The 25924-nt window shown below is 38.9% G+C and overlaps 1 protein-coding gene across 13 annotated transcripts in view; it reads right to left on the bottom strand.

Annotated features, from left to right (window-relative positions):
* Window positions 1-25924, bottom strand: part of LOC126925223 (dentin sialophosphoprotein-like) — a 57707-nt gene that overhangs the window by 14612 nt on the left and 17171 nt on the right. For 4 of the 13 annotated variants that reach the window (XR_007713844.1, XR_007713846.1, XR_007713845.1 and 1 more), the window contains exons 4-11: window positions 13795-14028; window positions 12185-12365; window positions 10650-10788; window positions 9240-10185; window positions 7133-8355; window positions 6489-6779; window positions 5733-6088; window positions 4754-5064 (exon numbers count right to left, since the gene is read on the bottom strand). Coding sequence is in view for 9 of the 13 variants with exons in the window: in XM_050740548.1 (XP_050596505.1) it covers window positions 4754-5064; window positions 5733-6088; window positions 6489-6779; window positions 7133-8355; window positions 9240-10185; window positions 10650-10788; window positions 12185-12365; window positions 13795-14028 (3681 nt within the window). In the remaining 4 variants the exon portion in view is untranslated. Of the gene's footprint in view, window positions 1-4753; window positions 5065-5732; window positions 6089-6412; window positions 6780-7132; window positions 8356-9239; window positions 10186-10649; window positions 10789-12184; window positions 12366-12443; window positions 13761-13794; window positions 14031-19520; window positions 19696-25924 lie in introns of those variants that run through there. The other 9 variants (XM_050740552.1, XM_050740553.1, XM_050740551.1 and 6 more) reach the window with 6 other exon arrangements.

Here is a 25924-nt window from a genome sequence, read left to right as displayed (position 1 = left end):
ACATAGAACATACATAAATAACATAGCATATAAAAATTTTTTGGGTAGTTTTATAGTTGTGAGACGTAACGTAGGCGTGTATATTTTTCTATTTAGGAATAAAAGGAAAGAAGTTGGTATTTACGTTTAAAAAATGCCTTCAAGTAAATCTCCAGCCCCGGAGATAAGACGAAGGGAAGCAAGATTAAGTTTGTTCAAGGACAAACGGAATCTCTCTTGGCAACATACTGAAACCAGCTGACATTCTAAATGTCCAAACGTTCACGACTCACAGTCTGGCGTAGTTTGCTCTGACCCATCCTTTTATGTCCCCCCCGCCACGCACACAGACGTACGCACGTGGGTACACTCCCTCTTTCTCTCCACACGTTCTCTTAAGTGATAACGACGAAAATTCTTCATTACCAAAACAGTTTCGTTCGACTTGTCAATGTTGAGAGTGAATTTTGAGACGGGTTATCAGCTGCTTCGTAGAATAACGAACGATACGGATAAGTAACGAACGATTTTTCAAATGCTTTTTTCTCAATTTGTCAACAGTGGCTGGAAATATGTACGTTGATTATTGAGAAACGAGAAAAAAAAAAAAAGGAAAAGAAAAACAGCGGATTTATCATGTAACTGATTGTGAGAGGATACAGTGACAGGTAGAGAGCTGAGAGCGAGCAAGCGAAATGCTATACCGGTTTTTGGTTGCTATCGTGCGACGCGACGTAGAATTTAATTTTATAGAGTAAGGTGTTTTGAGTTAATTTGAGTTAATTGCCGTATCTACACAGCAGTTATTAAATGGTTCATTCTTCGCTTAGAAGCTTATATAATTAGGAAACTAAAAATTAATATAGCTAATTATTAATCCCAATTACATTTAGTCCTTGCAAATTTAAATATGAAATAATTTTTTAACGAAATATTTCACAGAGATAAAAGGACACATAAAGGGGTAAATCATTAAATAAAAATATATAAATAGAACCTTTAAATAAAGGCATGGCAATGTTGAACCTCATATATCCAAAATATTTTAATTCGTAGCTGGTACGTTCTCTTTTATTTGTATCATTCACCGAGTATAGAAACTTTCGTCAGATATTTCTGACCGCCCGGTAGATCAATCTCGAGGCATTGGCAAATGCCACATGTATCATCAGTGAGCTCCTGCATGCTGGCAGAGTGCAATGACGTAGGTATAATTAGAAATATCGATGATAACAGTTATAGCACAGTTTCCATGAAAAACGTGCAGTCATCGAGCTGGTGGCCCAGAGAGAGATAGAGACAGAGAGAGGAAGAGAGAGAGAGACTCATCGATTAAAGTATTTTTCGTAACTTTGAAATAGCAAAAGATGAAGAACAAAAGGGAGGAATCAAAGAAGGGAGGTAAATGAAGGGAAAATATCGCGTAAAATAAAGGGGAAACGAAAGAGGAAATGGTGAAAAAAAGTGATAGTCCGGCAATTTCTATTGGGTGGAAAGTCTCACTGAGAACGCAGCTCGACGACCATGATACAAATTCCCGCTTTGGTAGGGATGGCATTTGGTCGACTACGGAGGGTTGCTAGACAGACCAACAGCAGACGGGAGTAACGATTGCCACCACCCCTGGTTCGAGTCGAGCTAGTCACCCCTTCCGTGTCCTTCCGGCTTCCCACGCGTCCCTGCTCTGAACCCAACCCGTCCAGCGAGCCGGCCGCTTACTAACCAAACTGAAAACATCCCCTCGTTGGTCAATCGCCTTTGCTACCCCATGCTGTTTTTCTCCCAATCATTTTTTTCAACGGTTACACGCTACGTCGTTCTGTTCGAGCGATACCCAGCTTCTATATGGAGTGAAAAGGTCGAGACTGGAAAGATGCCTGACTGAGAGTCTACCGAAAAGTTAAGCGACGCCAAGCTATGCTATGTTTGCTATATTTGTTTCAGTACATATTATGTACACCGAACCGTTTCCACCGAAAGCTAAGCTTGTACTATGTTTTAGCTTCTGGTCGACACGCTTCGGTATTTGCGTATGCATATGTATGGAAAGAAATATTTTGAAACTTACGATTAGCACAGTACAACGTAGCTTAGTTCAATTTCCCGACGGATCCCACGCTTTAAAGAGGGAAAGCTGAATAAAGGATAAGCGTTATCTGGTTCGCATGCGCGGAAGCTCTTTTTCAGAGCATCGATACCGCGACGTTCTATAAATAAATAACCGGCGGTGATAAGACTGGAGGCACAGGGTTGCGCACATCCATGTTATTTTCGCTTTCTCTCGCTGTGTTCAGTGTTGGCTTGATCCCCGATGTACACGAAAATAGAAGAAACGCTGTATATGTATAAATTCAGATAAATTCCGAATGATGCTGTCGTAAGCAGGATGACGTAGAATACTCTTTGATTCTATTTAGCGTAAAAAAAGACAGACTAAGACCTGGGTCGTTGACTCGAGTTGGTAATGTTGGATGAGTAACATTCGAAGAAAGAGAAAATGCAGTTCGGTCAACGCTATCTCCGCATGGATGAGTATTGATCCGTGACGCGCCCGTTTTCTCTATCGGCACAACCAAATTCATGTTGCTTACAGCGAATTTACTCGTACATAATTTAGACGTATCCATCGTAGGGACCGACTATACAACATTGATTCATACATTCGTTCGTGTAAAACGTGTATAGTCGCTGATAAAGTGTCTCCTCTATAGAACCTCGTACGAACGTGGAGGCAATGAAATCGGAAACAGCATTGGAGGATGAAACGTCGCGCGCCGCGAGAAACAAGTGAACATTTTCTTCTATATGCGTAGTTGAATCAATAACGTGAACGACTGGTGGAAGGACGTGGGATGTATTGTTCGTACTAGGAGATATTTCGACGTGGAAATCGCGAGCTCCAGCAACGTCGCTAGTTTTCTAGTGAATCTTTAGCATTTACCATTCTTATTATACCGGTTCTTCGACTGCCCTAACCGGCCGGCGCAACGTTGCGCTATTCGAAAAGAGAAGAGCACACACCTTATCCACGTTACAAGATTCGAGAACAGGTCGACGACTGTGTATAGTCTAACCTGGACCGATATGATCGATTCTCGAGTCTCTTTACACTTCGAAACTATATGACGATACAAGATAATGGGAAACGTCGATAAGCATTGAAATAGAAAGAGTGGAATGACATAAATGTGTTTTGATGATAAAATGAAAATTGAGTAGCCTCGTGGAAATGTACAAGCTAGCCTTGCAGCGTGTAACGCGGAGGAGGGAGGCCTTGTTCCTCTATCCTTCTTGTCTTGTACATTCATATTTTCAAGGTCAGTTGATTCGTCCCACCTAGTTGCGGAGCTTTCGCCAGATGGAACCACTGTACAATCACGACGCGACGAAATACACGTGGCTTACCGGAAACTAAGCTCCCCATTGGGAAAGATATGACAGCGATCGAAAAAAGAAAAAGGAAAAAAGATAGAGAAAAGATTGTTTTAATAATTCTGAGCAAAATTTGGAATCAATCGGTCAAACTGATCTTAAGAGGTCGTTTTTAATCGTTTAAGAAAAATGTAGTTTCAAGAAAAACGGACATCCTTTTAAAACCTGTACGCTTTTAAATTCGCGTCCTATATATTGTATAACATCTTCAAATTCCTATAACTTCGTTCATTTTACAACTTCGAAAAGATCCTGTCATAAACTTATGCTTTTAGAAAACCTATACTTTCAGAAAATGAGAAAAAGAAATCGATTGTTTACAAGTTCTAGGTTAGAATACCCCCAGGAGAGTTTTATTTATGTGGCAGGAATACACATATAGCTGTAGCGCTACATAAATCTGTCAAAGCATCTTCCAAGTAATATAGAAAAAATTAGATCAAACTAGTAAAGTGTACTAAAGTAATAAATCGACCATCTGCAGCGTGTTAATGGCAGTATAAAAATGCGATAACTACATATAGATATATCAAAGTATTATCGCGAGAAAGAAACTGATTTCTCAAGATAATAAGATTCAAGTTTACAGTTTCTTTCTTACAATAGGAGATATGAGAATTATTATAAAAAGCAAATTATTTAAACAAACCATGTACAGCAGTAAGATAGCCAGAATTAAATTGGTGACACTCAGTGCCACGAAAGGTCACGCAAGAAGTAAGTCAGAGAAACTATTGGCGTTGCTTTGAAGAGGTTATTACATGGATTCCGATAAATGTGTCAAACCGCTTGAAAACTCGATGCGAATGACTTTTGAAATAACGATGATTTACTTTATATACTCGTATATGTAAATTTGACCAACTTAATTTTGACGCTAGGTTAATTCGGTCGACGTTGACTTCGACTTATCGATTATTGTAACGATGTCGTCGTCGTAAACGTTATATCTCTAAGAATAAAAATACAAATGTTTTCGTTTCTAGAAACGATAACGATTTATCGAATAAGGGAGAAATCGATCGTTACTTCGAAAACCATGTTCGCAGCAATACTCGGTTTGTGAATCTATTTACATCACAAAACGTTATTTTGTGATCTACCTAACCTTAATTCAATCAGAGAATAAAACAAATTTCATCAGAATACAACGTAAATTCTTTGAACTCGATTTATTGCGAAGTCAGAGATCAGAAAACGACGATTTGTGAAGTAAACAGGATTCACAATGAATCGAGATGGCTTGGCGACTGACATCGTATTTTCTAGAGGCCCGGCCGCGGCGACGTTCACTGCTTCCACGATCGCGGGCTCTTGTAATAGCGCAAATTCCAGCGCTTACCTTTCTTGATGAGCAAGCTAGTGACCCTCCGTAGCGCCTCGCGAGTGCTGGAGGCGGAGCTGTGCTTACTTTGGCCGAAGTATTTGTTCGGTGTGATGTTTGTCGGCAGAGTCAATGGTTTCCTTTGGTCTCCGGAGCCAGCCAAGCGTGGATCGTACGCGTTGTTTAGTCTTTCGAGATGCTCGATCGAGGCTGGCCGCGGTTGGTTCGCCTTCCTCGTCGGGTACCATCCACGATTCGGGCCACCGGCTAATCGCAACAACTCGGTTCCGATTATCGCCTGTTCCAGACCCGGGTTATTCCTGCGATACCTGTTCACATCGAATATCAATTTTTATACTTTTTATTTTATCCATTTTTATCGTACTCTTGTTATCGCTACTGTTTTTGTTTCCTTCGTTGAATTGAGTTATCAATTTTAAGTTGTGTATACAGCATACACGTGCATATGCAATCGGTCAATGATCAACAGTAATTGCTTACGCGGGAATTCGTGGCTATGTTCGCGCAAGCGCGCTCATGGCACGCGTACGAAGCGCCATTTTTCAAGTTTTTAAACTGTTGTACAAGTTAGAAATACATACATCGTTTTTGGCAATAATGTAGTTATATTTTAAGCTTTCTATGTTCTCCTTAGTAAATGATTCTGTTTCTTCAGATCAGAAAACAGAGAAACTGTTCTCAAGAAACAGAAAACGCATACATATATATACGTATATATATATATAGTTATACGTAAAAGTTTTTTATTTTATGTTTCAAAAGTGATATTTTAAAGAAAAGTTTTTTATTTTATGTTTCAAAAGTGATATTTTAAAGAATATTAACTACTACTATATCGGTGAAAGAAAATGGTGAAATATTTAGAAAAACAAAAGCGGCGTAATAAAAAACTTGATAATACAGTGGAAAACAAGATGTGTAGTAATATTGAAATTTTGATAAAATCAATAACTTGATCGAAAAAGACGATTCTTACCCGGTGGTAGCCGTGGTTGGAGCGTACCAACCAGGTTGTCGACGCATCTGTGTCGAATTGCTGGCATGCTGGGGAGTTCTGGGAATGTCGCTCCCTCTAGCGAAAACAGGGGTTTCTGGAAGCGAACAAGAGGTTTGCATTCCGCTGGTACCAGTCGCTATGTTACCGGTGGTTCCACCACTGCTACTGCTACAAGCTCCGTTGTTTGCCCCGTTTGCGTTAGTACTGCTACTACAGCCACCATTTCCAACTGAGGAGCACGGTTCCGCCGACGGCGAATGTCTCTTGGTGAAGGGACGTCGTCGTGAAGGTCCAGGTAGGTCCGTAGGCAAAGTCCTTCGTTCTACGGGTATTTGCTACGAGAAATAAATCACTAGTAATAATGCATGACAACGACAACAGCAACAATTAAAAATTGATAATAATTTTTTGTTACAGCTTTGTATACAAAGGTGAACGACGAGAAGAAGCAGAAACAGAGTAACAGATATAGAGTTTTTCACAACTAAGTTAATCAAATTTATGAGTAAGTATTTCGCTATTTGTAAACTTGTAATTACATAATAATACTCAAAATACTCAAATAATACTCAAATACTGTAATTTTTGTATTGAGAAGTCATTCATTAAATTAAAAGAAGTAACGGAGACATCTACATATCATTTTTCTCGTGACTCACCTTCTTATTGTTATTATTAGGTATCTTTTTACCTGAAACACGATAAAACACCTCGCTTAAATTTCGTAAAACGCACCTCTCGTCTGGAATTGGTGGCACTAGGTGTTGTTCTTTTACCCCGAGAAAATCCAGCATCCATGGATCTGGTATTGAGAGACGTTTGTTGATCTTTCGAATCCGAGAGGGAATGATTAGCAGCAGGTCCACGATGAGGTGGTACCCTAGGTCTGTACTCCATCGTTCGATTGCTATGATTTTTTGGCTTAGAGACGATTGCGGCAGTCTGACCGATGTCTGAACTTTCTTCGTCCGCTTCCTCGACAGGCGATGGTGGTAACGGAGGAAACTCAAGAACTTCTACGCTCACCTAGAAGCAAATATATCATCAATACGATGTCATTAATTTTCTGTGCTATTAGATTTTTCTTTGCTAATGTGAACAAAATTGCAATTGAGTATTTTAAAAGTTAAAAGTTACATCATTAGTTTTATATATTGTATCTTTATATTTAATTCAAATTCCTTTCCTCTCTGAATGTATCATATTGCAATATTTCTATTTATCCATCAAGCTTATCGATATTATAATCAAATTTATCATATTTTTCTTCTGTGGTCTTCATTCATATGTATACTTTCGCCATTATAATGTATGAAAATCCTGAATTTTCTCCTTCGTTCAAGTTGTACAACTTTCGACATCAATGAGGAAAAGCTCACCTGAAAATCTGGATTCTTGGAATCTTCAAGAATAGCGTCGATTACATTTTCAATCTGCTTCTGATCATTCTTATGAGTCTCAACAACTCCATTCTGTCGCAATCTTTTCCCTGACGCGTAGATATCCGACCCATTAGTTCTTTTTGCCTCTATATCCGTTGTTTCAGGACTGGTTTTAGACGCTGTATCCGAATCAAAATCCGAATCATGGTGCTGTTTCCTCGCTCCACTTCGATCCACAACTCCGCGATCATTCGATTCGCTGTCAAGACTGCTTTTCCTCGCCAATGGTTGCTTCGCTTCTCCACTCCTTGCCCATCGTGTCTTGCTCTCCGAATAAGACTCGCTGTTCTTCACATTCTCAATTTCCTTGATAGCATCACTGACCTTCTCCAGTTGTCTACGATTTTCCTTCAAAGCCTTTTTCACAATCTGATCTTCAATCAGCAAGTTAACAGGGATCTTGGACGTTAATCGATGTTCGTTACTAGAATTTGGAGATTTTCTTGGTTCCTCGTTAAACACATTCCCACTAGACGGTGTTAAACCAGCGAACCCTTTCGAATAGCTGTTAGAGGCTGATAGCGAAACTCCGTTGCACGTGCTGTTCAACTCTGTAGTAGCGTTTCTCGATTCTTGATTCGACAAATCGACATCGATTCTGCCTTTCTCAGGATTATCGGTGGACGATAACGAGGACGACAACTGGAGCAGCTCGAACATCTCCCGAGGTTTTTTATCCTTGTCTGAAAGGTCTGAACTTTCTTCCTCTTCGACAGTTACTTCCAATTCTCGCGGCCAATTGCTGGTTTCGTCGTTAATCGCTGGAAGAGAAACGACTCTGACCAGGTCGGGTGGAACCGACGGTGGAAATTCCATCGGTGGATCGTTCATCGGTTCGTCCAGTTTATTTTCTCTCAGCAGACTTCTAATATTATCGAAAGTACTCGAGTATCGTTTCACGTCGGACAACCGATTCTCCTTGTTATTCTCAAACGATAAGCTTTTGGTTTTGGTCGGGACTTTTGGTAAACTTTTTCGTTCTTTCTTTCGACCACGACGTATTACGTAAGTGCCGTTCTTGGTTAGTTCTTGGGGTCGTATCTGATCAAGCTCGTTCGTCGAGGAGTCCGAATACAGAGAGACTAGATCATCGTCAGTGGTCGATAACCGGGGGTCTTGCCAGTCGTCGAAGTCGCGTAGTTTGGACGCTGATCCGACGCCTGAAATTAAAAATTTAGTTGACGAATATTTTCATTTCGAGGAGATCGATTATATTAATATACCGTGAGCGATTATGCACCTTTATATTTTTACGATTAAAGAACGTGATTAAAGAAATGAGAACTAGATCAAAATTTGTTTCACCTACCGGAGATATTGTATCAAATACTTTATTATATATTTACTTATTTATTAAATATTATAGGCGTTCTATCAATTCTGACACCCTTAAATTTCCCGAAAACATCTATTAGATAATGATACAATTGATACTTACTTATATCACTTGCTAAAAATGAGTACATTTTTCGAAAATGAAATTAATCTAGGATATAGGGTAAAGTTGAGTCGTTTACGTTAATGTAGAACAATTTGCTTTGCAACTAGCCAAATTCAAATATTTTTCAATGCATCTTAACGATTTCCATAATACAATGAAAGAGAATATATTGATTTGCTACGAAGAGAAGCTATTTTAAAAATGTTTGTTTTCGTTGCAGACATAGCTGTAGTTGATGTGCAGGAGATACGGATGAATTTTGATTAATAGCTGTTTCTCATACATGTTCGCAAATGGCTGAAAAATAGCGTAAAGTTTCGTTAGAATGAAAAATTGCGCGTCACGTTAGAGACGTCTATCACGTCGGATGTATTTGGAAACAAACCATGTTTTGCTTTTGAGTGGTTTTCATAAACAAGAAAATATATTGACAACTCGCCATAACGTTCATACAACTATTTTCACGTGGAGCTGGCTCTGTGCGTGTGATAAAAATCCGCAGCCTACTAATAGCAAATAATTCTATAGACTCTACCCTATATATCGACTAACATGATATTGGAGTTACAAGAGTCGAATTTCGTCAGCAAGAGAATAACTTACTGGACACGTCGCTGCTTTTACGTCGTCTCCTACCAATCACCTTGGTACTTCCGGGAGCATAAAGTGGATCATCCTCCAGAGGTACTTCCCAAGCAATAGAATGTCTCTTACTGATGGGCGGGGGAGGAGGCAGAAGCTCCTCCAACGAGTCGTCAGAAAATCTTTCCTCCTCAGATTGAGTCCTAAAGTCTGTGGAATTCCTCGTGGAGAAGTCCGAATTCCTCGTGGAGAACATGTCCGAGTAACGTTCCTCCGAACACCTGTCCGAGGTTGGTGCCGAGAATCTTTCATTGGAGTCTGTTCTGGTCGGCAAAGAGAAGGAAACAAAGTCGAGGTTTCGAATGGAGAAAGGATCGGACGTTGGCACGGAGACTCGATCGTTAGAACTGGCACTGGCCACGGCTATCGAAAAATCTGAGTGGAATCTTTCGTTCGAGGTGGAGTTCGCCCTGGAAAAGTCGGATGATCCGCAAGTGGCTCGCATCGAATATCTTTCGACGCTGACCGAGCTCGACCGTGGGATAGAAGATCTCTCTGATTCGGAGTTTCTCGAGAATCTGCCTTCGCTCGAGTCAGAATCGTTTCTTCTTCGGCTGTTCTGCTCGGATTGCTCGTGATTCATCAGCAGACGATCCTCCACGCTGCTCGACTTGATGATTTCGTTACTCTGACGTTGCTTTCGTAGATGAGGCGTTCGATCCTTGTCGAAGCTCTGTCGATGAGTTTTGTCCGCCTCGAGGCCATCTTCATCCGATGATCGACGTCTAACCTCGCGATGTTTCTCGATAGTAGTTGGATTGGTTCGTGGCGGGATCCAACCGAAAGACACCTTACCATCGTATGGTAAGCTGGCGAATTTGCTCGGCGGGCTCGGAGGTTGAGCCAATTTCAATGCTTCGCTGTTCCCATTTTCCCAGCCATACGGTCTTTGATGTCGAGTTTTGGGCTGTACGAAAATACAATTTACCTACAGTGGGGAGCATTACTGAACCGTAATAATCATCATTTCTTATTGCTGCCATGTGAACTGCAGATAGGCTCGCTAAAATATCTCCCATATGTGATTGTGACTAAGAAGAGTAGCTCGATTATAGAAAGATAAGGGAAAAGGAAGAGGAATAAGAACGACACCAAAGATTAGTTATAGTTATTTGGATGTAAATATGCGACGAGTAAAATAAGTACGTATACCGTATTATACGTATAAAGCGAGTTTATTTCTTGGCCGTGTGTTTCAAATTGAACAAATCTATTGGTTCAGTTGCACGTTACACCGCCGTACGTTTACATTACGAATAAAAACTGCTCTGCCAACCTTAGCGATAAAGATGTAGTAAGAAAGGAACGATAGTCGTGAGAATACTAAAAGGCGAGCATTTTAGATTCGAAGAAGCTCGCAAGGATACTCACGAGAGTCGTTTGAGTGGTAACCGTGCTACCGTTTCCATGTCGTATGCTGTCCTCCATGGCTATCATCCACTGTTGGCGACCACTTCGACGAGAAGAGGAGTGACCTTGGTTTCTCTTCGAAGAATTTCCAGGCGATACCCTACGATTATACGTAGCGGTTACATACTCTGATTTTTATTATCGTTATTTATTTGTTTAATTGAAATTGCTTTTCCAACGTACAGCCGTCTTTAAGTCGATGAATTCAAGCTTACAGTTTTTCCATCGTTTCGCAAAATTTCTGATTAGAAGGTTATCCGACAACGAGATAACTATGCAACATAAGCACCAGATATACAATACATTCTTGCATATTTATGCTTCGATGCATAAATATGCAAAGCGTATGGATTATGCAGAAAATGCAAAATAGAGAAGATAACAAATTTCTATCTAAATTTCATTTCTCTACTTGCATTTTATTACATAAAAATATGCACTTGCACGAACAACCGTCTTGGCTTGAATAAATTATCAATTATTATCAGTCGTTATGGTCAGAACGTCAGACACCTATTAGCTACCTTTAATCTAATTTAAACAAAATCTACTAACTCAAAGATTTCGACAAAATGCCAAAGAAAATCATTTTAACGAAATGCTTTTCGAAAATTCTTTACTACCATAGTATATGGAGTGTACATAGTTTTCGTAAATATTCGCAAGAGTATGAAAATTTGCAAATCGTTCGAGGCGTCGTCTCATTCTTAATCGATAGTTTGTTAAAATAAAAAAATGATTTCGTTATCGCTTCAAGTATCGCTGTAACTGTACTGGCTCGCGATTCCACGTATTTCCACGCTCACCGCAGAAAACTTTTACGTTCGTAGTCATTAGCTCGTCTGGGTAGTACGTATTATACGCGTATAAAACATTTTGAAATTTCATTAACGCTACGTACTTTCAAATACTTTCGTGAGCCAATGTTTCCTTAAAAGTTGCCAGCTTTTCTGAATTCCCTTCGATTCTTTACTCTCTTGTCACTGACATTATTATAGTTTGCTGTTAACACTTTACCGACCGCTAGCGGCTCAACAGCATACGCACGTCCGACCGGCAGCTCAGGCGTAGATTCTCCCTGGCGCCGGCTCTGTTTCGGTTTAGACTCTCCAATACCATTCTTTTCTTTCGTCGCGGATGGTCAGTTTTTCAAATTGGTATAAAACTGTGGGAGCTTGCGAAGCAACGCAATTGACGCAACTGAGCAAGGTATCTCAGTACTAAATAACAAATTACTGCTCAAATAATGAGAAAGATTGTCGGCGATAAAAAGCCGATTAATAGGCTATCGGTCGGTAAGCGTCGGGGACAAAAAGCCGATTAATCGGCTATCGGTCGGTAAAGTGTTAATATCGAACCATATACGAAAAGTCTGTTTATATACAATAAGATATAGATAAGGTTTATATACGACAAGACGAAGGGCTAAGCGTGTCGTTGAATCGATCCCTTTCATTTCAAGTGGCTCGAACGCGACGAAGCTGAGATGAACTTACATGGGCAACAAAGTAGAAATGATTCGTTCGGCTTCTTCCGGCGGTGGCGGAAATTCTTGCGTAGATATTCCCGCGAGATCCTGTGGCTCTGGACAATCTGGAACTGGACGCAGCGCTATCAGGGCCATCTTCGCTTTTCGTCCATTCATACTCATGTAACCGTCGTCCTCGGATTGATGCCCTGTGGAAAAAAACCAGCTATCCTTACCGTTCTTTAACCATATCTTGAACATTATCAGAAGTGAAATTTCACATGAACCTTTTATTTTAATCCTTTTAACGTCTCGTCGATTTAACAATATCGTCACTAGACTGCGTATTTTTAACCAATTATGGGAGTTGGGAGATTTAAGGTTCGGTAAAACGTATATAATATGGGAAAATATAAAAAATATTTTAAATGAAGTATATCTGTTATAACGTTTAGTGGATGAAATAAATATTTATGTAGGTTCCATTTCTTTAGCTGTCTCACTAGAGGTACGAAATTGCATAAAAATCCGCAGTTCTAGTCATTAGGATCGTCGCCAGAAGATTACATCTTTCGAAACATTTCGCTAGATTATCGTGGTCGAGAGGAATTTTTAAATGAAAGATTTTTCCTTCCGTTTCGAACGATCAGATATTCTCCCTTTTTTATTACTCGTTAGAGAGATAGAGTGTCAGGACGAAAGGCATTATCCGTTAATGAATCAATTCGTGGCAAATAATACATAAGATATGAGACATAAACTTTCACAGCTTTAAATCGATTACAGCAATTAGATCGAGCATTAACCAGTCTCGTTGAAATCCCGTTTATCATACAGCATTTACAGCAGGAAAGTTTCCTAAGCGTTATTAATATCATTTATTTCTGTCTAATTTGAAATCACGTGGTTTCTCCACGAGCAGCCCTGACAAAATAACGTTTGGTTACGCAAGCCAACAACCAAAAAAAAAAAAGAAGGAAAAAATGCCGCGTGCGCTTAGAAAGCGAATCTGATTAATTGCGAAACTCACTGGTATTCTTATAGCAATTTTAGTTCTACGCACGAGTCGCGTATCAATGTTCCATCGAGTCGCGTGACTTCCTTCTCGTGCAGCTCGAAAGTAGAGCTATTTCAACGCAGCTGACGTGTTGAGTCACGAGATAGACACTTTGTACATTTTCTCTAATCACCCATAGCTCGAAAACTACAGTACATAGGACGTACGTGTGTTCGTACGACGCTTTTTACTTATTTTAACGAAAACGAAAAAAGAACAAAAGGGAAAAAAGAGAAAAACATTGGGACCTACGCTTTTCATTTAAAAAGATACCGGAAATCATTTCCAACCGTTGTGATAATTAAAGAACGTAACTGACGAAACCCGTGGCGAATCATCGGAAATAATAAAAAGTGTCTGGAAAAGTAATATGATAGTATACGGGACAGGAAAGGGTGCGGGAAAGATAAGAAGCTTTCGGAATTTGCTAAAAACGAAGATAAACGAGCATATAATCGATACGATCGAGATGACGAAAATCGAAAGAACGAAAGAGGAGAAAGAAGGAATAAAATAGGAAAGAAATGGGGGCGAAAGAGAGGACAGGAGGGAAGGAGAAGAGAAAAGAGGATAAAAGATACCTAAGGACGGACTTTCGTCGTCGGGTGTGAGGCCAATACTCGGTTCGGTGCTGCTGCCACAATCCCCAACACCTCCGCCGCTGCCACCTCCACTACCGTCGCCGCCACCGCCACCGCCACCGCCGCCGCCACTGCCGACGCCGACGCCTCCACCACCTTCGCCCTCTGCTTCGTGCTCGTCGTACTCTGAGAGCACTTTGTCCAGCAGCTCGATCGATCGTTGCACATCGTCACCTCTGGAACAAACGTATCGTTCGATTCTATAGAGATCACGCATATGATCCGATCGTTTTAGATTCGAAACTTTCACGATGATTAAACGACTATATGTTTGCTTTTAGTTCTTAGGTTTTCTACCCAAGTCCGTTTCTTCGGGACAGACGTGGAGCAGTTTCGGTAACCGGAAATATCGACGAGACGTCAGGACATAGCTAAAACCACGATAAAAACCCGAAGAACTAGAAATTTATGTTTACACAGATCTTATTAGGAAACAAGTTTGTACGAAGATGTTTGTCTGGTATTAATCTATAAATAGGAATTACTGATGTAACTGACGTAACTATCTGTTGTGCGAAGAAGATGTTTACACAGCAATTAAATTCGAGTTTCGACATACGTTTTTTTAAACGCAGTCGTATAATTTCTGTCGCGATAGTCGATACGTCCTCGCATTTCTTATACAAAATTATTAATCTATTCACATCGGGGGGCTGTTATAATTGTTAATTTGCTGGATATTTCAACGTTTATTTTCATTAGTCCGTTAAAAATTATATAATCTCATTTAAGAAAACGTATGTCACCTTCGTACGACCTCCGTTCTGTGTCCATCCGCAGAAAAACTGATTACCTCAGATTATGTCTCCCTCAAAACCATTAAAACGCTGCCTGAACATTTTTTTTCATATAGCGATAAGTGTACCAGTAATTGGCATTTGTAAGTCGGAATCGGATAGCCGTTACAAAAAAACATGGAACGTGCCCAGCGATGCAAATATGCCCGCCGTTTCAGCTTTTTATCATATCAGAGTACTTGATCGCAGTTACAGAGAAACTTCTTCTATCATACCGTTGCCAAGTACAAATGTACTTGACAAATTTTCAAAATTTATCTTCTCATAAGCGAACGAACAAATTCCACTGCATTTATTATTCTTATTTTCTTTTTATCTGTTCACGTGGAATCAGTCTATCTCAGCCGATTGTACCGCGATTGCTGAATACACGTTGCACGAAAATATGTAATCTGATACTTAACACTTTACTGACCGCTAGTAATTCAACAGCATACGCACGTCCGACCGGCAGTTCAGGCGCAGATTCTCCCTGGCGTCGGCTCTGTTTCGGTTTAGACTCTCCAATACCAATATTTTCGTTTATTGCGAACGATAAGTTTTTCAAATTGGCATAAAACTGTGGGAGCTTACAAAGCAACGCAACTGACGCAACTGAGCAAGGTATCTTAGTACTAAATAACAAATCATTGCTCGAATAATAAGAAATATCGTCGGTGATAAAAAGCCGATTAATAGGCTATCGGTCGGTAAGCGTCGGAGACAAAAAGCCGATTAATAGGCTATCGGTCGGTAATGTGTTAACACCATTCCTACTATTGGCTCGATTGTACACCACGCTGTTTATCAATTTTCATAACTAAACGTTTGATTAAATCGTGTCGAATTGCGACTGAAAGACACAAGAGAGGACACGAAGGGTTAGCGACGATGACGGAGACTGGTAGTAGTGATAGTAATAGCAGAGAACGTAACGGCGACGTCAATGTCGACGACGAGGTTGAGGTTGAGGAGGTCGGGGCGTTGAGCTTCGAGAAGGGAAGGAAAAGAGCGAAGCCGACTAAAAGGGAGCGAGACTTGCCGCCAGTAGTGATGGGATCAAGTACAATATGTACTTATTCTTTTAAGCTTTTTATCCTACATATCTATTATGCTATGCATTTTGAAGTGCATTTCAATTATTAACATTATTAGCTTATGCCAGTATTTGAAACTTAAAGCGGATTTGGACAATGTATATAGATTTTAAAAACAAACTTTATCATATGGTGATATCCTACGACAGCTCCATTGAAATCCGGCACAATCTTCCTCTTTGTAATTTTCTAACTAATTTATTATTTCTATGAGAAGTAAGCAAATATGCATATATTTTTGAGCGGTAGCGTGTAACTATAACATAAATTCATAGCGACCGCATTGCTGCAAAGAAGACTTAATTGCTAAGAAGACAGTAATTTTATCTTATTTATATATGTGACACTTTCAATCATACGCGCGCTTAGCTTTATGAGTCGGCTTAGGTAGCCAGTCTACACGAAATAATCGATCAGACTCGCATTTCTTAGTCTTCTTTCCAGCGATGCAGTGTACTTGAGCCCATCGCTAGTTGCCAGGAGCATGAAGGGCGGTAAGAGCGGCGGCAAGTGGGGTGGGAAGGGAAGAACGCGTAGAGGTCAGGGGGAGCAAAGAGGAGTGGTAGGTGGTGGGTGGCGAGGGGAATGAGCGAGAGGAATAGCGAGAGTAGCGAGAGTAGCAAGGGATGGTTGGCTAGGAAAGTTACAAGGCGGTACCTTGCGATAAACCTCGCCGCGCGTACTGACGCAATGCGGTGGTCTTTGGTTGGTCGAGTGGTAATCGCGATTGTTAATTACTGCAGAAACCTAACCATTGACAAACTTTGTCGTCGAAATGAGTGGAAAAAAAAGAAATACGCGCTTACTATTCCGACTAATCATCGATTCCCTTTCCTCTTTCGTACTCTTTAAGGTGCGTACGTTGCAAGTAAGTTGGAACATCGACCAAGTACATTCGAATGGTTTGCAAGCATTTCGGAAAACAGTCGGTACAGTTTGAAAATATTAACACTTTACTAACTGCTAGCGGTTCAACAGCATACGCACGTCCGACCAGTAGCTCAGGCGCAGATTCTCCCTGGCGCCGGCTCTGTTTCGGTTTAGACTCTCCAATACCATTCTTTTCTTTCATCGCAAATGGTAAGTTTCTCAAATTGGTATAAAACTGTGGGAACTTACAAAGCAATGCAACTGAGCAAAGTACCTTAGTACTAAATAACAAATTACTGCTCAAATAATAAGAAAGATTGTTGGCGATAAAAAGCCGTTTAATAGGCTATCGGTCGGTAAAATGTTAAGTTTAAAAATGACGAACCTTATTTTTAAAAATATCGCGCGTTGTTGGATCGAGGCATTTCTCTGTGACGCTGCTTTCTATAACGTTAAGCCATACATGAGGCAAGCGATGAATTCCATCAGCGAAAGATATTGGCTGATTGTCCTTAAACAAGATGCAACTGTCAGGGCACTGACAAAGGAGAACGTTCTGCAAAATTACCGCGTGACAACGTTAGGACATTCGGTGCTTCTGCGACAAAAGGCATCACGAGACTTGGCTTGGATGTCTCACAGCTTATTCGCTAGACGTTATTCCTTCGGATTGCTACCGGTTTCAGATCGATGCAACATGCCTTATTCGACGCTCACTTGCAAGTAGTAAATGAGACAGAAACACGACCTGACGACTGCATCTTGCCTGATAGATGGCTTAAAGTTATAGAACGCAATGAGAAATGCGATTAAACAATACGCTATATATATATTTTCTTTTTTTAAAATAAGCTTCGAGTTTCACAGAAAATCAATGTCATGTTGATTTAATTTGTAAATTGTTCGTTATTCGTCTTATTAATATTTTTGAAATGCTCGATACGATGATAGAAATATATATTTTGATGTGGAATTGATATATAGTGCGTCTAACTTAAAAACTGCTATTCTATAAAAAAAAAAAAGAAGGGAAATGTAATACATAGTAATATATGTTTCTCATTCGTGACGGTCTACGTCCGTAATTTTGCAGAAGAAAGAAAAATTTAACAAAAATGCTTGGTAAAAACAAGTGCTTGGTAATGTGCAACAGTTATCGCAGATAGAAAAACCGTCTCGTAATTGCAACGTAACAACCACGCACGTCCCTCCATACCTTTTCTTCTCTGTCTCTATACTTTCCATTCTCTGTTCGTTCGCTCGTTATAAGCGCGCCAAGATCTATCCAACGATCGAATCGAAAGCCTGTGCCAGGGTTTGCGCGAATAAAGGAAGAGAAATTCCGTAGATACGACAGAAAAATAGCTGAATAAACAGGAGGGTGGGCGAATTCGAGAAAGACCGTTTTTCGAGAGTCTGTCCAAAGCAAAATCTTTTAATGGCGGAACAAAGACCAGAAATCCATTCCTCTTTTCTTTTTTCGTCTCGTTCCCCTCTTCGCTCTCCTCTCTCGTTCTCCTTGTTCTGCTTTTCAACGTTACGCCACGGAATACAGCAGCTCGTCGTCGGACTCGTTAACGTTTGATTCATAATTCAAGATCGTAATTGTTCGAGAGCTGCCGGAATAAAAATCGCGAGTTATTCTCTCTCTCTTTTTTCTTTTTTTTCCCCTCCCTTTCCTCTCTTCGCAGGATCGTTTCGATGAACAACGCCCCGACGTACAGTACTTTACAGACTCGAATCGTTCCCTTTTTTTTTTTTTGGCCAACGAATTACAACTCTAACGTGGAATTTCGTGTAAGCGTCAGGTGACAATAAACCATGGAAATACGATGGAGAAACACGCTCCTCTTTTCTCTCTTTTCCTATAAGCGATTTTCAAGTGTTCGATATACTGTGTGGCTCGTAAATAACGATGCGTTCTAGCTGAATATACAGGATGTTCCGCATAATGTGGTCAGTAGTGAAACGACTAGAGGATGATCATACGTTTAAGAATAAGTCGAAAATGGATGGATTTTGAAAATGGTGCAAGTCCATGTTCCTTTGTTTCGAATTGGGCTATTTGCGTTCCCATTGATTGACAAATTCTGGTAACGTCTATTTAGTTTATTCGCGTCTCTATGTGCATAAATATATGTAAATTCATTATGCAAATTGTCTCTTTTTTTTGGAAATGATCTAGACTAACATTGAAATAAGCGGTCCAAATATAGAACCCTATATTTCTATTTCTATTCTCAAAGTTCTATTTCCGGGAAGGATAAGTTTAAACGCTTATCATACGCTTGATGAAACACGTTGAAATTCTATATCCTCGAAGATCGAACCTTAAACCACTCACTGCCAACTACGAGATACCTCATAGTTTGCGGTGCCATGACAGGAATTTTATTCAGTGACGCCAGCTACGTAGTGTTTTTTTAAGTGTAAATTAGTGTAAATTAGTGTAAAATTAGTGTAAATGCCATTTTAGTACTATATCTACAACTAATAAAATTTGTCTGACAGTAAATGGGTTAAACGGTAAAATTTTATTCCACATTTTGGATCTATTTTCGCATATAGAATAACCCGTCTCTGATTACTTATTCATATTAACCCGATAATTAGCCAAGTTCGAATATTCTTCACACGTTTATCATATTTTCGATTTTTTTATACTTTTGCACATAGAACAATCCTCTAATCCGTTGACCAAATTATGCTGGATATGCTGGATATGTATTTGCAATCGGTCACGAAAGTCTATACGTCTCCAATTTTATGTAGCTGAATTAGCCAAAAAAGATTTGTTACAATTTTTCTGCTTACTTTACTTCGTTCTTTACACTGCACATTGAAACCTCGTTTATCCTGTCACTATCAGTTGTTCGACTGCCATCACGACAGGTTTATAGCTTGTGTTTCTGTGTTTTATTACCTTCCGCAACAGCAGATTTTCATCGATCGCTTTTACTTTTGCCGCAGAGAGTTTCGAATATCGTCGTAAAATAATCTCGTCGACTTTCTACGATATCGAAGAACGCCGAGCCGGTTTAGACACACGATATACGCTTCCTTTCTTTCTACAGAGCCATGACAGAACTACACTACCGCGTATAAGTATTTGGGCACTCGAAATCATTACAAACATACAGGATATCGCAAATTTTTTCCCGCTGAACTTTACCGGTATGTTCTATAAGTAAACATAAGAAAAACCACTTATATACCGCACAGGAATAGAATGTCGGTTCACATTCTAATTCCATTTCAAAATGTGTTCCGTTATTACGAACGTAGGACTAACATCTACGGGCAATAAAATCTATCGCACGATTAATTTACTGTTCATTTTCCTTAATTGAAACGGGTACGTCGCGAAACTTTTGTAGCAACTCCTGACGTATATTAATTTGTGTTTAATAATATACCGATAATATGATAAACTTCTTTCACAAGTAAAAATCCATTGGCATAATATCTGGTGATGTCAGTGGCCAAGAAATTAATCCTCGTTGAAGATCGTTTAATCATTGCCCGACTGGTTGACTAAATCAACGACCTCTTTTGGTAAACCTTAGTATTTATGTAAACATATGGAATAATAGAGCGAAACACCAGTGGTTATTACATCGTTTCGAATTTTTGTTACAGCTTTTTAAAAAACCATTTAAGAGTCTGTGTTCATATAACATTTTTTATTAATTTTTCTTATAGCATAATTGGCAAAGTTCCGCAGGAAAAACTGGGACACTGTGTATAAAATATGCTTTGAATAAAGATCTTCAAGATCTACAGTTAGTAGGTAAGTAGATTGGGAAAAACAATGTTTGATATTAACACTTTGACTGCCACAGCTAAATCACATGTTTCGCTGGGGACGCCACGGGAGTATTTTTATTATTTAAAGCATATAATGGAAAAATAATAATAAATTGATGATGTAAGAGAACAATTCTACCCCAATGGACCGTTTATCTTATTGGTGGTCACGGGTGACCACCGCGGTGTCTTGGTAACAGTTGATAGCGACATATTATAACGAGGCTTCGTTTATTTCAACAAACCATTCGCTTTCGTTATTTCTTCGTAAGCAAAACGTGCAGAACATATTGTTGAAACGTGTAGAAGATATTAGTAAACAGTGTTATGATTATTTTTATGATTTCGACGAAACATTCGGCTGAAATGGTAGAGGTCCGCAAAAAGATTGTGTTTGTAATAAACCAATGGTAGTAGTAGATTATAAGAGGGAAAAATGTGCTGCAGATTTATCAGATCAAATGATAGCATATTCTATACCACATAAAAGAACCCTCAAGTGGTATATAAAATTAGCTTTAGAGTTATTGTTAAATACATCAATTTCAAACGCGATGATTCTCTATAAACAAGCAACAAAAACAAAAATCAAGCTATCAGATTTTAGAATGGCACTCGCAATGCACCTTACACAGTGACATTCGCCAGAGCCGTCAAATATACTTATTCGACAAAGGTTACGACACGAAATCCAGAAGAAAGAAGGGCTAGCGTACCTGGCATGAAAATTTTGCAGAGTGGTATAAAAAAATGTTAAACAATTAGGATCAAAAATTGCTATGAATGAGTACAAAAAGGTAATCACCTATTGTTCAGATTGTATTGATGAGCCACATTTATGTTTACAGTGTTTTAACACAATACACCGTTAGATGCAAGATTTATTCTCATTTTTTTTATTGATGTTCTAATAAAAATGTTTAATTGTTCAATGGGGCACTTTTTATTTCAAAGTATCTTCCATTTATCGGTTATATTCAAAATGTCAATTTTCATTCAATTTTTATACAATTTAAATACAATTTTTACCAAGTTAAATTGTTCAATGTGAAGATATGTTCAATGTTAGGACTTTTCTGTTGCTAAGAGAAGAAGAGAGATTAAACTTTGGATCGATGCGATGAAAAGCGACAAATTGTCTTGGAATACACATGTAATTAGAACATGTGTTTCCAGCCATAATCTAAAAATTTATATAAATTGAATCAAGCGCCAACAATTTATTAGACACAATGATAGAATTTGATCGGTGCAAGTGTATTCTTTGTTTCAATTTAAATTCAACAGAACATTTCATCTCAGTTGTGGCAAAATGTAGAGAATTAACAATAAAGAAGTATCCTTCTACAAATAACATTGAAAATATAATATAAATATTTGATTTTTCATCGGATAACATCGAGCGTCCAAATAATTATCTACCATAGTGTATAATACGTCTCTGCTTTGCGTTTTACACTATTCTTTGAAAATACACAGAAACTTTACTTATTTTTTGTATCAGTTATGTAATTGCAAACAGAAAGGTTTCAAGAAGATTTTATCCTTTGTTAGACCCATCGTATCAGATTGGCAACTGAAGTGATTGCGAATTTTGTCATTAGATGGTAATGATAATTTTGTCATTACCATCTAATTACAAAATCCGCAATCACTTAGTTGCCAACCCAATAGAATATCACGACAGGACAAAATTTGTTTTTAAAATATAATATGCGATAAGAAGTTTGGCATCTATAAGCGTCGAGTATTACAGAGCCGTTTTTCAAGACTTCACTGTACCCGATTTGTCTGGTTATCGAGCTGTAGATAACATAGAGAAGGGCACACCTCGTTGATTTCAATGACCTTCGAACATGTCCTAAAGCAGAATATTTTGTTGAACAATATTTTCCCTAAACGTGTTACCGTCGCTCGACTTTACTTTTCGAGACATTCGTAAAACTGGTTTTCCTACTTTTTCGTTTCGTTGGGTTTGCGTTAGATTTGAAATTATTTCCGCCAATGGAGTGGAACGAATCGAATGGAACAATTACAATTACCGAAGAGAACCTTGAAAATTTTAGATTGTAATATTATCGTGATTTATTTCAACAATAACATTTAAAACCATTTGATACTCGGATAAGTCATGCATTTAATTTTAATATGCCATTGATAAAATTACAAATAAATAGTTAACATATCACTGGATATGCAAAACATCTGCTAATGCAAAAGAGGATATTACAAGTATCGTTTCTAATCATTCATCTAGTCATCGAGCCATTAATTCATATATTCTTAGTAATAATCACAGTGCTATTAATAAAAATCAACTGAAATGCCCATATCCACGTACACGTTTGAAATTTGTATTTAGCTTAATTCGTTTGAGATAAAAATAATATATAACCGTATGCGTTGATTCCAACTTTTGCATCAACTTCATACGTGCTCGTATTAAAGCGTATGTATACCGGAGAAAAAGCTACGTCAAACTACCTAAACAACTTTCACGGATAAGCGTTGCTCTGGTGGTAATTGCGACCATGATTAAACGTTCCGTAATCTCGTTCGAGATTAATATTTCACTCAAATGTACCTATTATTTGTATGCAAGATAAATTGTCTTCCATATCACAGCTGTCTATGTTCTTATTAAATGAAAATACTGTGCATCCAGAATTAATACGTGACGTGTTCTAGTAGAAAAATTAAAGTTGCGAAAAAATCGATTTCCACCTTTTCACCTTCATGTTTTACAAACAAAAGTACGCTGCTTGCAACGACAGCTAGCCCAATTTTCTAAAATACTTAACACTTTACCGACTCGGTTAGCTAGCGGTTCAACAGCATACGCACGTCCGACCGGCAGGTCAGGCGCAGATTCTCCCTGGTGCTGGCTCTGTTTTGGTTTAGACTCTCCAATACCATTCTTTTCGTTCATCGCAAATTGTAAGTTTTTCAAATTAGTATAAAATTGTGAGAACTTACAAAACAACGCAACTGACGCAACTGAACCAGGTACCTTAGTACTAAATAACAAATTACTGCTCAAATAATAAGAAAAATTGTCGATGACAAAAAGACGATTAATAGGCTATCGGTCGGTAAAGTGCTGAAATCTTCATGTATGATAATGAATATTCCTAATGAAAGCAGGCAATAACGTGTTACGTTAATGCAAATTACGATACACCTTTAATCGATTGTATGCGCAAGCTACGTTGCTGAAAAATACCATAAACCACACGTGCGTAGATATTCTCATCAAGCTCAAATGAAATACGTAACACAGCTGAAAAGAAAACGGATAAACGCGTTATGGGGTGCGTAACTTTAAACGCGTTTATCTGGAAAAGTCGTTTACGCGCGTTAATCTCTTTTTACCAGAGTACGTCACATATAGAGATCACAGGAGGGAAAGATAACGAGTACATTTTTATTGATTTAAAACTCGCTCTACAATTCGTTCTAATCAACGCTCTTTCACAAAAGGTGGAAATCAATTCAATGATTCGATTGGAACTCGTTCGCCAATTAGCAATGGTACTAGACGGTGCTTGAGCAAATTTTCTCTAATCAGCTTTCTAACGATGAAATTGTTTTCGCAAACAGCGAAATTAGTGAAAAGCCGAATGAGATATTCGGTAAACGAGTCGCTTCTCTTTATCCTCGCTCACTGCATCTCTTTCCCGAACGATTGTCAGGAATTTCATGGAAAAAGCAGCTCGATCTACGAATGGAACTCGTTGCTGGCTTACCTTCCAATTAGAATTGTTTACGTACCCAGTTAGGTGGCAATCGTCCCTGTTCCCATCGAAACGACATTCAACTTCGCCGATGTAAATTCAGCCTGGCGCGTGTCCCCGTGTCATTAACCTTTCTCACGAATCAATGTTCCTGCTGCATCGTTTAATCGTGCTTGCCTCTATTCCGTTTATTCGAGTGGATGCAACCGAAGGAAAATTATTTTACTTTTTTCGCTTGTTGCTACGCGTGCGGCTCGAATGGCTTGTGGAAATTGCACGAGGCAACGCGAAACGAGAGACTAAAACGAACAGAAGGCGTACACAGAGAAATCTAACTGTCACCGACCAGAGTTTCTGCTTGCAAAATGTCTTTCATCATCTTCTTCCTTTGCTTATCGCTCCGAGAAAGGATAAAGGATATTGTTTTTATCGTGTACGGAGGTTGTACATAGCATCGTGCACGCAGTAGTTCAGCAAAGTATCGAGACATTTGGAAGAGAATTTTTTTATGAATATATCAGGTGCATTATCAGTGTAACTTTGTCGCGTCAAGACGGTTTCTGTTTGAACTTCTGTATTTGCGTATGCGATATTTGGTATAGTTGTCACAACCGCTTAATCTGACCAAAGGACGCTAGTTTGCATGTGTTCGGATACTTTCGCCAGACACTCTGTATATTTGCAATAATTTGAAAGCGTTCTAATACTATAATCATGAACAGAAAGGGACGACGAAGTGGAAGGAGAAGCAAGCAGAGAGGAAACGGAGAATCGATTGTTCCGCCGCGTGTTGTTTCATTTAGGTAATTCAGCGAATCGATGAGTATCGAGTGGCGCGCAGCCGTTTTCGAATATGGGTCAGTGGTCGATACGCATGTCCTGTGTCGCGCACCTATCTACGCAATATGGACGTCCATAGAGTACGTACGTATGTACTATATATATATATATATATATATATAGGGAACAGGAGCGTACAAAAGTATTTGGACATTTTGGTTAATTTTTTAGCAACCATATCATAACAACGAATTAACGCGTTAACTTCACGATTGACCGAAGGAGACGAAATCGCGAGACCCTTCAGCGTGATTGGAATTTTCTTCTTTTCCTAACCCGGTTTCAATTTAATCATGCAGTTTAAGCAAAATTTCGTTGCAATAAATTCTACTGTACATTCTATTGGAAATAAGCAAGCGTCCGCGTACTTCTGAATCACAGTGTACCTACGCACGTACGTATGTAGATACACGTGTACTTACGATACGGATGATTACTTGATAAGCACGTATCTTGTTACCTAACCGTCCTAACGGCACGCGTGACAAAGCTAAACAATATATGTGCAGATACATGTAATCAAAACACGTAGAATAAGCCTGGTGTATCCCTTTATTCCTGTATCAAAGATTAGCCTATATACAGCGGCTCACGGAAGTATTCGGACGCTTACATATGCAAACTTGAATGGCCAAAATAATGTACATTAAAGTAATTTGCTTAGACAAGCAGATGTGAATAGGAAGATGGAAGTCTTAAGATTATATCAGTAAAATTTGAAAAGGATTGTAAGTGACTGACAAAAGTATTTGAACGCTACATATATTTTTAAATTATTTAATATTAATATTTTTGTTGGATCAATTTTAGCAGCAATAGTGTGTCTCAATCGACGTTCCACACTGTAAATCAATGATTTTGTAAAGCTACACTCAACGGAGTTCCATATTTCTATAATTTTATCTTTTAATACTTGCTTTCAAATTATCTGAAATTTATTTCATCT

The sequence above is a fragment of the Bombus affinis genome, chromosome 16 (assembly GCF_024516045.1).
Source record: "Bombus affinis isolate iyBomAffi1 chromosome 16, iyBomAffi1.2, whole genome shotgun sequence".
NCBI classification, from domain to species: Eukaryota; Metazoa; Arthropoda; class Insecta; order Hymenoptera; family Apidae; genus Bombus; species Bombus affinis.
This window is presented reverse-complemented; position numbering and strand designations above follow the sequence as displayed.